Raw genomic sequence first — 12,993 nt, 5'->3', positions numbered from 1 at the left:
CAAACCCTCTCTGTTGTGACGATTGGAGGGAGTTCGGTTGCCTCATTGAAATTTTTGGGATGCACCACTCAAACACGTTTCGTGTCGAGGAAGAAACCGTTTGGACATTTACTTAAAAATGTTTGTTGCTTGGAACCAAACCTTTCGTAGACTGCTAACGGGTCGGATCGATCAAATGAACTTCAGTGCCAGCATCTAAACATTTTTCTCAGTGTGACTAAATAGACACCAAAGGTTCCGCCGCGCGCCCCCCGCCTCCGAGTGAGAAATGGCAATGTGGATTCAAAGTCGAATATCGAAAAGATGTAGATTTTGGGGACAAAATGAGGTTTATTCGTCTATTTTGATTACCGACGTTTCAGAAAACTCATTTCTCTCTGGGGTAGGCGTGGCAATGGGGACGGTCCCACAAGTGCCGCCTTCTTTCTCTCCTCGCGGGGTTTCGATGTCTCGAGCCGCGTGGCAGGTGGCGTTCGATGGCTCGCGCTGCCCGCCCTTGGCCCCGGCCGGTCCCGCCCGGCAGCAGCGACACCCGCGGCCCGGACCGGACCCGCCCCGGCCGGTTAGGAGAGGGGCTAATGAATACATTAATTATTGGAGGTTCTCTCTCGGTGCGTGGCGTGCACCGTTCAAACGTGATGCGCATGCACGTTTGTGTGAGAGGTGCTGCCCTGCCCGTGGCCCGGGCCCCCCGAGTGGCGCAACGCGCAACGCACGGACCCGCGACCACGCGAAAATAGGCGAGATTTTCAAGGGTAGCTGGGGTTGTGTATTTTCATAATTGTTAAGAAAAAACAACAACACAGAAATACGTCCCGACTTCTAGCACTTCCGTAGAGTCTAATGGGCTGTAATCTTAATACACTCCTTTTGTCCCCTTCCAATCACGCCAGCCGAGCGCGGCGCGTCTCTGGTGACGCTCGACGACAAGGTTTCCTCCTCGAGAAAGAAAGGATCTCCTTGATGACCCCGTCTCGTCTGCGGTCCACGCGCTATGGTCGCCCCACCCCCGCCCCGCCCGGCTACGTGCATTTCATTTGACATTGGCGAATCAGAAGCCGCCTAATTGGCCGGGCATCTGAACCATAAACCGCTCGTTGAGGAGGCCGCTAACATCGTACCTGCAACACGAGAGCCATACATTTCGGTGAGGTGAAACGGCTTTATAGCCCGCCCTCCTCCCCCTCTTTTTTTTTACGATTCGTATCGACCGAGTCATCGGGGTGTTCTGCCGCCTCTGAGGCGATTTTCGTGACTCAAAGTGACAAGCTTGAAACGATATCACGACGTATTTGCTTTTAGCACGTTTCAGCGCGGCGTCGATGCCCATAATGTGGCTGCATTTCACTGCCCACGCAAAAAGTTGAAACGTTTCTCGGAAATGTCCTGCTCCAACAGTGCACTGACGAGTACCTCGTTAAACGCCCCCTTCGTTTGTCGTGGGATCAGGTGACATGCGGCGTGCCGGTCCCGCGGGGGCCGCGTCGAGCTGCGACACGGCCTCCTCGGGCGCGGGGAGCACCCGCGTTATTCGGATGCAGCGATGCGCTATCTCTGCAGACGGGCACCCCAAGTTACGCGGGTTTGATTGGTTTGATTTCAGCGAGGACCGACCGGCGTGGACCGACATGACGTTTGGGGTGATGAACTCATACGCATCTCGCCCCGCCCGCCCAGCCACCGCATTGTGGCAGGGATGCCTTTGACTTTGGAGGGAGATGCCGCCGGGGAGGGAGTGTGGATATATAAGACCTATCTGCAGAGGAGGTGTCATTAGCATTCGCATAGCTCAGTCAGCCCGGCACAGCCAGCCCAACCAGCACCATGAACAAGTTTGTGGTGAGTGTGCGGGGTTGTGTTTGTAGCTCGTGACCCTCCCGCTCCCAGCAGCGCCAGCGCCAAAGGATTACCTCAAAGGATTACACCTCAGCCTCGTCGAACGACCAGAGTGTTCCAGTGAAAATGTGATCAGTGCTGTGCGTTACCATCAATGGACATTGAGATAGAGTGGATAGAAGTTCAAGAGTTTGGGAGAGCGTTGAGATCCCAAACGCTCTTTTCTGTGAGAAAAGAAAATCGCTCTGCTATGTCACAGTTCTCTCGTGTTTCTCTGCTACTTTAAGGACCTTAGTTTTTCTTTTTCGGCAAACATCATTTCAAAGGGAGTAATTTTGCGTCCGGACGCATCCTCGAACTCTTCTTGTGGTGACCGGCTTTGAACTTCTTGTTCAGATAACCGTCTTCGGCCTGTGCGCCGTCGCCTCCCTCTCCTGTGGTCAGCAGCAGCCCTCCACTCCGGAGCCCATCGCCATCGTGAAGCTCAACAGCGACGTCAACCCCGACGGCTCTTTCACATATGAGTGAGTGCCTTGTTTTCACTCTATTTTGTGGAACCGGGACAAAGCCATGGTCTCACCTTTAATGTACACTAGCTATATGTACGCCAGACCACGTCTCGCGTAACAGGCTTCGCGATATCTCACGAAACACTGTTACGCTGCGACGCGCCTGGCGCACACATAGCTAGGCCTGCGGCGCTGACACCCGAGACGGGGTAATAGGAGTGTATATACAATTTTTCGAAAGGAAGTCTTTTTAACGATTTAATCGACCATTTGATCATTTTCACCTCATTTTTGTCAAGAAATGCGCCATAGCGTCGAAACGGTACGAGATAAAGCAAAACGGACGGAGTTACCCATTAGGAGACCATAAAAAAAATTAAAAAAACTATAATTTTGTTACCTGCGGTTATTGATTTTTTAAAGAGTCAATTTTTGAGCCAGAGTGCTCATCTTCGAACTCGATCTGTCTTTTTTTGTTCCTAAACGACCCTGAAAATCCCAGGTCGCTATCTCAATTCTTTCTCGAGTTATCGTGCGGACAGACAGACAAACAAACACACAAACACACACACAAACAGAATGAAACTTTTCGGGTCAGTGGAGTAATGGGCTTCGCTAATCGCTCAGCCAACAATTCTGCAACCCTCTCCTTGTGTTTTCCACCCTGTAGATACGAGACGGCCAATGGCATCAAGGCCGACGCCCGCGGCGCCCTCAACAACGCCGGCTCCGAGAACGAGGCATTGTCGGTGCAAGGCTCGTACTCCTTCGTCGGTGACGACGGCGTCACCTACACCGTCACCTATGTGGCCGACGAGAACGGCTTCCAGCCCCAGGGCGCTCACCTGCCGACCCCGCCGCCCATCCCAGAGGCCATCCTCAGGTCCATCGAGTACAACGCCGCGCACCCCGAGGAGAACGAGGTCAAGGCCAGGAGATAAACGTGACCTGCGACTCCACTCCTCTAGTCAGAATATGTCTTGTAAATAAAGTATTGTTAATATTATAAAAAAAACACAACATTAATTTCCTCCTTTGGTTCCACCGTCCAAATGACCATGACAACCCTCGTAGCACCAAACCTAAGAACATTCCCAGAACGTTAGTTAGGTTCCCTGAACGTGCAGTGAGCATTCTTAGGACGATTCGTGCTGTAGGGAATGGCGTGATTGCTTCTTTCTAGTCATGTGGCTTAGTCGTATTCATTCAGGGTGCACAAAATAAATGACCCTGTTTGTAGCCACACAGTTGTAGCTAGAAACTGACACGACTACGGGCAACCTCATTCGAACGACACACGTAAACGCCCCCCCCCCCACTCCTCTCCCCATTCCCCACTTCCTCCCCCAAAATGGGGGAGTACGCCCCTCAAACCGCATCAGTCGTTGGCGACTTCTGTGATCGCGGGAACAGCTTCCACAATGCTCAGAACAACCGAGTAACCCAGCGCCAGTGTGGTCGGAAGTAAAAAAGCTATTTCCTACTTAGGGTTTATCAAAATAAGAATCGGCCGACCGAGCGAGCGACTGGCCGACCGACTGCCCGATCACGCGACAAGTGACAAAAATACTTTTAAAGTAAGGGACACGCACAACGCTTGTGCTCATTATTATTGTAATTGATAAGGGAAATTTGTTTGACCACTAATCTTGTTTTGGTAGTACTGGAGAGCAGTCACGTGACGCTTATGATACGACGTTTAGCTGGTTTAGTTGTTGTTTTCTCAAGTTTCGTCTAGAATTCTAGATTTTAGTTGTTCCTTCTAAATTTGTGGCATTTTCAACGATTTCTATGCCGAAAGAAAGTTTTAACATCAAACCAAGTTGGTTTAAAGGTAACAGAACGCCTTTCAAAGCGATTATATTTACCCAGTCTTGTTTCACTTTGGTAACATAACCTAGTTGATTTTGATTAAATTCTGATAAGGTGAATAATTTGTGATCTGTCCTTTTTCAAAAAATGGTTCCCGATAACTTTTAATTCTTGTTAAGAGCCTCTTTTAATTCTCTGATCGATTTTATTCGAAGAAAATTCTTAATGTTCTCTCATATTAGCCAACTAGCAGTTTATTGCATGTGTTCAATGAATGAATCAATGAATTAACGGTTCTATGGAAGTTGATATAGTCTTACACAATCGTTTCAGAGGTTCCATTTTGCTATTAGGCTGTTGAGTTTCTGATAATTGTTGATTTTTTTGGTGATAATTAATGGCTGTACTTCGTAACAGATGTCACGCCTGTTCTTTCCACGGAGGAGATCACTGGAGACCAGCCTCCAGCAAGCAATCAGGTACGGCTATAATTGTTATAAACTGTCATTATTCTGATAATTTCAATCAGCCGTCAACTTTTGTTGTTGTTGAGTTATCCACCCACAACTGTCATGATGAGTTTCATTGTAGTTTCTTGGGGTCATTTTTGCTATGATGATCAAGCAACAATGCTAACCGTGGGGTTATAGGGTGGAAGCATATCAGACTATCTGTTTTACTAAAAGAGTCAGGTACTTAGTTTATTGGTAACATTGCACCCCAGGGTATCAGTCGGCGGGTGCGCGTGAGTTCGCTCAGCGACGACGGCCAAAGGCCCTGGCGGGCTTGAAGGCCTGCTGCTGCTGCTGCTGGGGCTGCTCGTCCTCGCCCTTGTAGTTCTTGGCGTTGAACTCGAGGGAGCGGAGGATGGCCTCGGGGATTGGGGGTGGGGTGGGCAGGTGAGCTCCCTGCGGCTGGTATCCGTTCTCGTCGGCGACGTACTGCACGGAGTAAGTCTGGCCGTCGTCGGCCACGTAGGCGAACTGACCCTGGACGGCGATGGCGGGGCCCTCGGGGCCGGCGGCGGAGGGCTGTCCCCGAGCCTCGGCCTTGATGCCGTTGGCGGTCTCGTACCTGCGGAGGAGGGAGGAGGGTGGGTCGGGTTAGCCGAGGAAAGTAGAATGTGCGGAGAGCTCGCATCCTCTGTAAAAAAAGAGAGGGAGAGAGAGGCGCAGGAAACGGCGACAGCTGCAAGTCTCTACATGATCGATCTCAAACTGTTTCCGCTTAGAAATTGCTTTTCACGTACCGCACCGCTACCTTCTTAACATAACAAAGTTTGTGTCCGGTATGAGAAATGTAGCGGCTCGTGCGGCCCCAGCAGCTCGACCTAGGATAAGCCGGCCTACCGTCCTGCGGTCGACACTTACTCGTACACGAAGCCGCCGTCGGGCTGCACGTCCGAGCTGAGCTTGACGATCGCGATGGGCTCCTTCTGCAGCTGTGCGGCAGACAGGGCCACGAGGGCGGAAAGGGCGAGCACCTGCAAAAGGACGTGCGGTTATTGCTATTGCCATGCAACCTGCGAACGACATTTGCATCTGTTTGCGTGCCGCCTCCTGCTGCCTTGCGAAAACAAAGCGTAGACCAAAACTAAAGTGGTTGGTTACCATACTACCTCATAATCTAATCTTCATTAACTATTGTGACACGTGGCACATGCACTTAAAACCTTATTCGACACACTTTAAGGGGAAGTCTCTAATTTGTGTTTATCTTCCATCAAATATAATCACTTCACGCCTAATACCCGTTGATCACTTGTTTCACTCGACGTTAATCCATTGGTGGGCGCTGGACACGGTAGCACTGGGGCACTACTCACCACACACTTCATGGCTGTAGGAGAATGAGCTTAGGCTGCTGGACCACAGAGGTGAACTGTGGGTGCCGACTAAAGAGTGGATCGTTTTATACTACTCATCTCCCACCAGAGCACCCCCGAAACCGTGGCCGGCAACGCCCGGCTCAAAGGCGGCCCGCGGGACCCGACCCGACCCGGCCGGCAGCACCACACTTACTCCTCGCCCGACCTTGCGACCTTTTGACCTCGTGTAAACTACATAAAGCCCCCGACCCGCCCCTTTTGAAGCGGGCGCCATGCCGTGGGTGGCGGCGCGTCGTGTCATTTGTCCACATTTGTCCCCGTGTAGCGTGGTGCGGGCTCCGCGAGGACTTTCGCACTGCGGGCGCCCACTGGACGCAATCCACAGTCCAGGCTACAATGTTTTATAGGCTTTCGATTCAGGTGCAAGGAGAACGCATAAGCAAAGGAATTTCTCACTCCCGTACACTGGCAAATAAAGTGCGCAATAACTTGCCTGCACAATACGTCCCACGTCTTAAGTGTTTGACTGGACATTCGAATACTAAAATGTGTTAAAGAGTAAATTTCAACACTTACTAGCGTTCACATTTAGGGTTGGCATGAAGCTTTGGCTTTGGACACTTTAAAATGTTCAAATTTCTTGTCCAACACCCAAGCGGCTGCCGGGCAGTCGGGCAGAAGGGCAGCCGCTGCCCTGCACAGGGTTGAACACTACCAGCGCATGTGCGTAACAGTTGCACACTTGTGTTTTCAGTTTATGGTATGATATTGGTCTATCATATACTCGTTTGTGACTGTATTCCAGAAAAAAGAATGCATTTTATACATGACTAATACTTCACACTGCCCGATTTTAATGACGATTCACGCAGAAATTTACTGGGAACCAAAGTAATTTATATGTATACCGCAAAAAAGAGGCAAAAAAATAAATTAAAAAAATATTACAAAAATGTTTCTGTTCCGTAAAGAGCGCGAGATTTTCACTCGAAAAACAAAGAAAGAAAGTTGCTTACTAAATGATGTTCGGTCCCAAGTGTATGGAGCCTACACACTTCATGGTGTTGAACTGAACTACGTCAATTGGAGTGCAAATATTAGACTTTTCTTACGTGTTCAGTTTCCTAATGTTAATTTTTTACACTACGAAGTGTGTGATTCAGTTGAACACTTTTTAATGCAGTATTCTCATTGTTACGATTGTTTTGTCGAATACTCGCTTTAGGCGTAGGAACAGTCCTCACTCACGCATGCCAAATTGTTTCTTTGGTTTATGTCTATGCCTTGCCTTAATTTTGTATTTATCAAATGTTGTAATCTGTGGCATGTGGGATACCAGTTTTTCCACGACGCGTCGCAATCACAAAATTCGAGACGTATGCCCGGGAGTTCAAGCAATTCCCAGCAAGGTGTTTAGTGGGGCTAATCCATCCGTAGGGGACACACGATATATATAGGACCCCTTGCCGGTTTCTAAGGTCAGCAGGGAATCATTTTGTGCGGGCCCGATGGTCGTGCTCCGCGAGGACAGGGAGAGCCCAGACTTCTGCTTTTCTGTTGAGAAGGACGCGGGTTATTCCGTTCTGCGGCTTAATGTGCGGCAAAACTAGCTCACTTGTGGCGGCCGCCTGACCGCCCGACCGCACCGCGTCCGTATGCCCCTCGCAGCCTCACTAAAGTCAAAAGAACGTATCGCCGTAGAATTCCTCCCGGTGTCTTTCCCGTGACTTCACCTCTCTGACCCCGGTCAGTTCGACCGCAGCGACGGCTGTTTACCGCGTGCTTTTGTTAACTTCCTTTTCCCTGACGCACTTGCTTGTGAGGCCTTTCTCTTCACCCCGGGAGCGCGTGACATTCTATTTTGGTTCGTTGTCGCGAGCAGGCGTGGGGAAAAGACCGGTTTCATCTTGGACGTAAATTTGGAGGAAAAGGCGAGTCTTGAAATGTGTTGATGACGGAACCGGGCCGTCTTCTGAGTGACAATTAAACGCGTTGTTATACTCGCTTCCTTTGGTGACATCTTTCGACCCGGCAACACACACCTCGAGGAGGCGAATTTTTTAGTGCTTCCCTTTTGTCTTATGTAATTTAACGATGCTCTAAAGTAAGTATACATTGAAAAAAATGAGAACTCTTAAGGATACGCGGACTACGCTGCAACCTCAAACATTTCACACTTGTAAAACAAATGTGCAAATATTGGACACCTTAGTGTGCAACTCATGATTTTGTACATTACATGGTGTTTAACAGAACGGCACACCTCGTAGTGTGCCAAAATTATATGTATATTATATTGTATTATATGTATATTATATGTGCATTAATTAATTATATAATATATTCATGTTAGCTATCGAAACCGTCAACGAAATGTCTTATATTTGCTCACCTAGTCACACCCACACCGACGCCTTGTTCCGTTCGACATCATGAAGTCTTTAGTTTTTGCACTCTTGAAACTGCACATCATTGGGTGTGCATGAACCGGGTGATTCAGAGAAGACGCAGGTGCAGGCGGGTTTGCCTACCCGCTCTGCCCGTAAGGCGCCATAGCCCCCTGGGTAGGCAAACCCGCCCGCACATGCGTCTTCTCTGATTCACCCGTAGCTTTCTACATTTTTGTTTTACCAGCGTAGTGCAACAGAAGGCATGCCACGTCAACTTAGGCAATCGTCAATGACTTTTCCGGCCAGATCGAAGCGGTCAGCTACATTTTTAGTGTTTACTTTAAGTTTTGCTTTTCTATTATAAAGCTATTATAAATTTGTCTTTCACTCGTCAATTTATATCTTTGCGTGGTGTGTGGGACAGGATTGCACCGTATGGACGCACCGAGCAAAAAACATTCACATTTTAAACGTTTAGGAAAAGTGTACAAATGTGTACATTTTAACAGAGACTATCATATGATATCGTCGGATCTCATAAAAACAACACAATGTTATGGTTTAAAAAGAATCGCAAGTGCTTTCACAAACTGTAAGTTGTACGACGCCCAATGTAACGTTCCTTAATTCAGTGCATTAAATGCAAAAACTATAAGTTTCTTTTTTCAGTGCATTAAATGCAAAAGTTATAAGTTTCTCTTGGGGGGATGACAAAAAACAGTATGGAGAGTCAATGTTGGTTTGATCACAGTTTATTTAGCCGATTACATAACAGTTTGAGCGCAAGGTCAGTGGTCAGTCTTTTCAGTTTCTCCTCTTGGTAGCCTCCTCGTCCTCCTCGGGGTGGGCTGCGTTGTACTCAAGGGCCTTGAGGATCTCTTCTGGGATTGGGGGTGGCACGGGGATGTGGGCGCCCTGGGGCTGGAAGCCGTTCTCGTCAGCGACCCAGGTGATGGAGTAGGTCTGGCCGTCGTCGGCGACGAAGGAGAAGGAGCCCTGCTGGTTCAGGGCCTCGTTCTCCGTGCCGGCGTTGACCAGGTTGCCACGAGCGTCAGCCTTGATGCCGTTCTCGGTCTCGTACCTGTGATCAAGGAAGATCAAATTGAGGACGGTTTCGGTTTTTGCTTTCCATTAAGTGTAAGCCTTGGTGTTGCTGAACTCACTCGTATGTGAAGGATCCGTCGGGCTGCACGTCGCTGGCGAGCTTGAGGATAGCAATGGGCTTGGGAGTTGGCTCCTGGGGCCGGGCCTGGGCTACGGCGGCCACAGCCACGAAGGCGACAACGACGGCGACCTGCAAAAGGGATGCGCGTGCGGCCTTGGTGACAACTCTCTCTCTCTCCCTCTCCCTCTCCCTCTCCCTCTCCCTCTCTCTCCCACTCTCTCTCTCTCCCACTCTCTCTCTCTCTCTCCCACTCTCTTTCCCCCCTTCTCGCGCTCTCTCTCGCACACAGATTCACTCTCTTGGAAGAGTGAAAATTAAACTTTTGATGACCTCGTAAAAAGGTCGTAATAGGCGATTCGTTTGGAAAAGTTCCGAAATCACTGCTAATAATCCAATGGGGGCACTATTTTCACAGTTTGGCGTAAATTATCCTTGGTGATGATCCGGCGCCGGAGAGCGAAGACACTTGTCCTTCGAAGAGAAGATTCCGGGTCGAAAAAAAATTCACTCACTAGCTCACTCACTGCACTCACCAGGGTGTTCATTGTGTGGAGGTTGACGGTGATATGGCACGATGTCTGCTCCGCCCCCTTCTGTTTATATATGCCCGGCACCCTCCCCCCTCCAGAACACATATTTGGGGGGCCCCCACGCCACATCACGGTCCTCCCCGCCCCACCCCACCCCACCCGCCTGCACCGGGAGGACCCAAGGGGGGACCCTCTTGGGGTCAGGGGTCCCCCCTGCAATGCAATCCCACCTGCTGTCGGGTGACGCGCACGGGGCTACGCCACGCCCCACCATGCCCCGCCACGCCCCACCACGCCCTGCCCCGCCACGCCCCGCCACGCCCCGCCACGCCCCGCCACGCCTCGCCATGCCCCACCATTCTGGGACTGCTCTGGCCGGTGGACAGGCCCATCTGATGCATCAGGAGAGATGTGACAGTGGGGCGGATCCGGCGGGCTCCCGGGCCGGGCCCAAATGGCCAGCCGACTGCACCTTGGCACTCGCTCCCGGCCGCGCTCGCCAGGGAGATGCATGTGGCAAATAACAATGCAATACCGGGCTTACATTGTTTGTGCAGTAGTGCTGTCGAAAAACATGCGCGCACTGGGGATTTACCTCTGACCTTTGACGTCAAAAATAGAAGGAGCAGCAACTGCGCACCGCTGATATTTTCTATTTACTTTGTTTATGAGGTGTGTAGTCTTTTCGTCTGGAGTTAGACCACGCCGCTCAGCAGTGTAACGGAGGACTTTTTTCAATGAAAAACTAAGGGTTCATCTTGAAAATACGCCCGCCATACGTTGTTAAGAAGCGAAATCAAGTTCCGTCAATCCAAGCATTCCTAGCGCCTGGTGGGTAGGCAACATGTTGCCTGTAGCGCATACGTGTACTGCGGGGTGGCCCACCCTGAGTCTTGCAGGCGCCAAGCTCCCGTAATTCGCCGAATAAAACGAATCATTAGATCAGACCTCTCAAACTCGGCTTGCTGGCGATGAACATTTTTACATTGGTCTTAACTTGCTTAGCTTGCGTAGTGGTCCACCTCTGTGCGGTCATGGCGCAGCGGCACCATCTTCCTTACAAAAGGTTATCGTATTTGATAAGTTGAAATGTGTCCCGGACACGTTGACGCGTCTGGTGTCGCTTCTCCTCCTGTTTTCGGCACGTCTCTCATGAGAGTGTTCGAACACCCAAGGAGGGCGATTGTGTAATTTGTGGATGACCCCAAACACGGCCGCTATCAGCGGCACAGGAATCTGACCCTCCCCGAGTCACCTCGCTGACTCACTGCACAACCGATCGGCACCCCGCCAAAAACTCGTCCCATAATAGACTTGACGGAATTTTGATGGATCTTACAGGCGACGACGCTTTATTCCATCGCGGGGAGGGAAAGGCGGAGAGACGCATGACAACAATATTTTGATCCATAGTTCGGAGCGCGAGTCCTAGAAAACTGCACTTAATTTTCTGGTGATGTCATGTGGTTGCTCCGTCTAGTATGAATGGCATAAATGACACGTACTTCAGTCCGCTCCAACAAAGTTAGGATCCGGCCTGTCCGTACTTAAAACTCAAATTGTAAAAAACATTGTGATTTCACGAAATTTTCTCGGTTAATTTTCTATGACGAAACCTTCGTTTTTAACAAATTATGATACGAAACAATTGCTTTGTAAACTCCACAGCTCTAACTAGAGAGAACTATTTTGTCAAATTTTATGACTTATGACCCAAAAATTTGTCTTCGTTACGAAGTGTTTCTTAAATTGACACTTAAGAAATAATTCCGTAAATAATTTTTTACTGAGCATTTTGTAACATTTTTTTTCTCGTAAAATCACCTTTTGCAATGCAATTTCCAATATTGAAATTAGAAATGGACAAAGTCTCTGGCAAATAATTACCGTTCGTTGTCCGTTTCTTTTACACAGTGTGTACAAAACGCGGTGCGTAGAAGAAATACAATCACAGGTGCAGTTCGCCTTTAGTGGTGACGGTATGGTGCCATAAACGAGGTAGGGGGTGTCAGTGCACTTTGTGCACAGTAAATGTTTGCCAACACTTAACGTGTTCCATATTTCAGTCGCTTAGCACGTTATTGTGCAAATGGGTACCGACGAAAGCATCATTGTTTGTTGATTGCTAACCCCTCTCTGCAAAATTCTTGCAAAGAATTTTCAAGCATTGTAAGGAAGTTTGCATTGCAAACTATTTTCTTTGCATTGCAAACTATTTTCTTTGCATTGCAAACTATTTTCTTTGCATTGCAAACTATTTTCTTTGCATTGCAAACTATTTTCTTCGTAAGTTGCGAACAAAAGGTTTGCAAGGTTACGAACTAATTCTTTGGAGCGTTACGAACGATTTTCTTCGTAAGGTGCGAAGAATTAGTTCGCAATGCGAAGGATTTAGTTCGCAATGCAAAGTATTTTACAACGCTTGAAATTTCTTTGCAATGCAAAGAATAGTTCTTCGCAAGCTTTTTACAGTGCTTTCGTTATTTTTCATGACACGCCTGCTTTCCCATCTGCTCCTCAGACTGCTGTGGTACTGAGTGCCGCTATATTGTAAGTGTTTCTAATGACCACCAACTAGTGATGCATACAGCCTCTGTCGCATTCATTTATGTCATAAAACATATGTCTCCAAATGCATTGTTGCACTGTAAAAAAAGCTTACGAACTAAATACTTTGCAACGTTACGAACAATTTTCGTTCTTTGTATTGCAAAGAAATTGTTCCTATTGCAAAGAAATTGTTCGTATTGCAAAGCGATTGTTTGTAAGGCTAGACAGGGTCTTACGATCAATCGGTTTGCATTACGAACTATTTGTTCGTAAGCTTACAAACTATTTGTTTAAGCTTACGAACAATTACACTCGTGAGCAAAATTAAAGCGCCACTTTTTTGACAGGGCGTAATTTCGAAGTGTGATTAGGT

The 12,993-nt window shown here is 48.7% G+C and overlaps 3 protein-coding genes across 3 annotated transcripts; 1 reads left to right on the top strand and 2 right to left on the bottom strand.

Annotated features, from left to right (window-relative positions):
- Window positions 1-1,699: 1,699 nt before the first annotated feature.
- Window positions 1,700-3,348, top strand: LOC113204988 (larval cuticle protein 65Ag1-like). The gene is made up of 3 exons (XM_026420398.2): window positions 1,700-1,839; window positions 2,233-2,360; window positions 3,016-3,348. The coding sequence occupies exons 1-3, from the start codon at window positions 1,825-1,827 to the stop codon at window positions 3,284-3,286; spliced, it is 414 nt and encodes a 137-aa protein (XP_026276183.1). The 5' UTR covers window positions 1,700-1,824; the 3' UTR covers window positions 3,287-3,348.
- A 1,483-nt stretch (window positions 3,349-4,831) lies between these two features.
- Window positions 4,832-6,051, bottom strand: LOC113204946 (larval cuticle protein 65Ag1-like). The gene is made up of 3 exons (XM_026420337.2): window positions 5,983-6,051; window positions 5,528-5,640; window positions 4,832-5,231 (listed from the first exon to the last, which is right to left on the bottom strand). The coding sequence occupies exons 1-3, from the start codon at window positions 5,992-5,994 to the stop codon at window positions 4,913-4,915; spliced, it is 444 nt and encodes a 147-aa protein (XP_026276122.1). The 5' UTR covers window positions 5,995-6,051; the 3' UTR covers window positions 4,832-4,912.
- Window positions 6,052-9,111: 3,060 nt separating this feature from the next.
- LOC113204966 (larval cuticle protein 65Ag1-like) lies at window positions 9,112-10,133 on the bottom strand. The gene is made up of 3 exons (XM_026420360.2): window positions 10,074-10,133; window positions 9,539-9,669; window positions 9,112-9,456 (listed from the first exon to the last, which is right to left on the bottom strand). Exons 1-3 carry the CDS (start codon window positions 10,083-10,085, stop codon window positions 9,180-9,182), a joined length of 420 nt encoding a protein of 139 aa, XP_026276145.1. The 5' UTR covers window positions 10,086-10,133; the 3' UTR covers window positions 9,112-9,179.
- Between the last annotated feature and the right edge of the window lie 2,860 nt (window positions 10,134-12,993).

Source organism: Frankliniella occidentalis, unplaced genomic scaffold (assembly GCF_000697945.3).
Source record: "Frankliniella occidentalis isolate FOCC.00 unplaced genomic scaffold, Focc_3.1 Scaffold111, whole genome shotgun sequence".
Lineage (NCBI taxonomy): Eukaryota > Metazoa > Arthropoda > Insecta > Thysanoptera > Thripidae > Frankliniella > Frankliniella occidentalis.
Note: the sequence above shows the minus strand (reverse complement) of the source record. Positions and strands in the feature narration are given on the sequence as shown.

Bases quoted from the DNA above. Each gene is read 5' to 3' on its own strand.
- LOC113204988 (XM_026420398.2), top strand. The intron at 2,361-3,015 runs GTGAGTGCCTTG...TCCACCCTGTAG, and splicing joins GACGGCTCTTTCACATATGA to ATACGAGACGGCCAATGGCA.
- LOC113204946 (XM_026420337.2), bottom strand. The intron at 5,232-5,527 runs GTAAGTGTCGAC...CCTCCTCCGCAG, and splicing joins GACGGCGGCTTCGTGTACGA to GTACGAGACCGCCAACGGCA.
- LOC113204966 (XM_026420360.2), bottom strand. The intron at 9,457-9,538 runs GTGAGTTCAGCA...CCTTGATCACAG, and splicing joins GACGGATCCTTCACATACGA to GTACGAGACCGAGAACGGCA.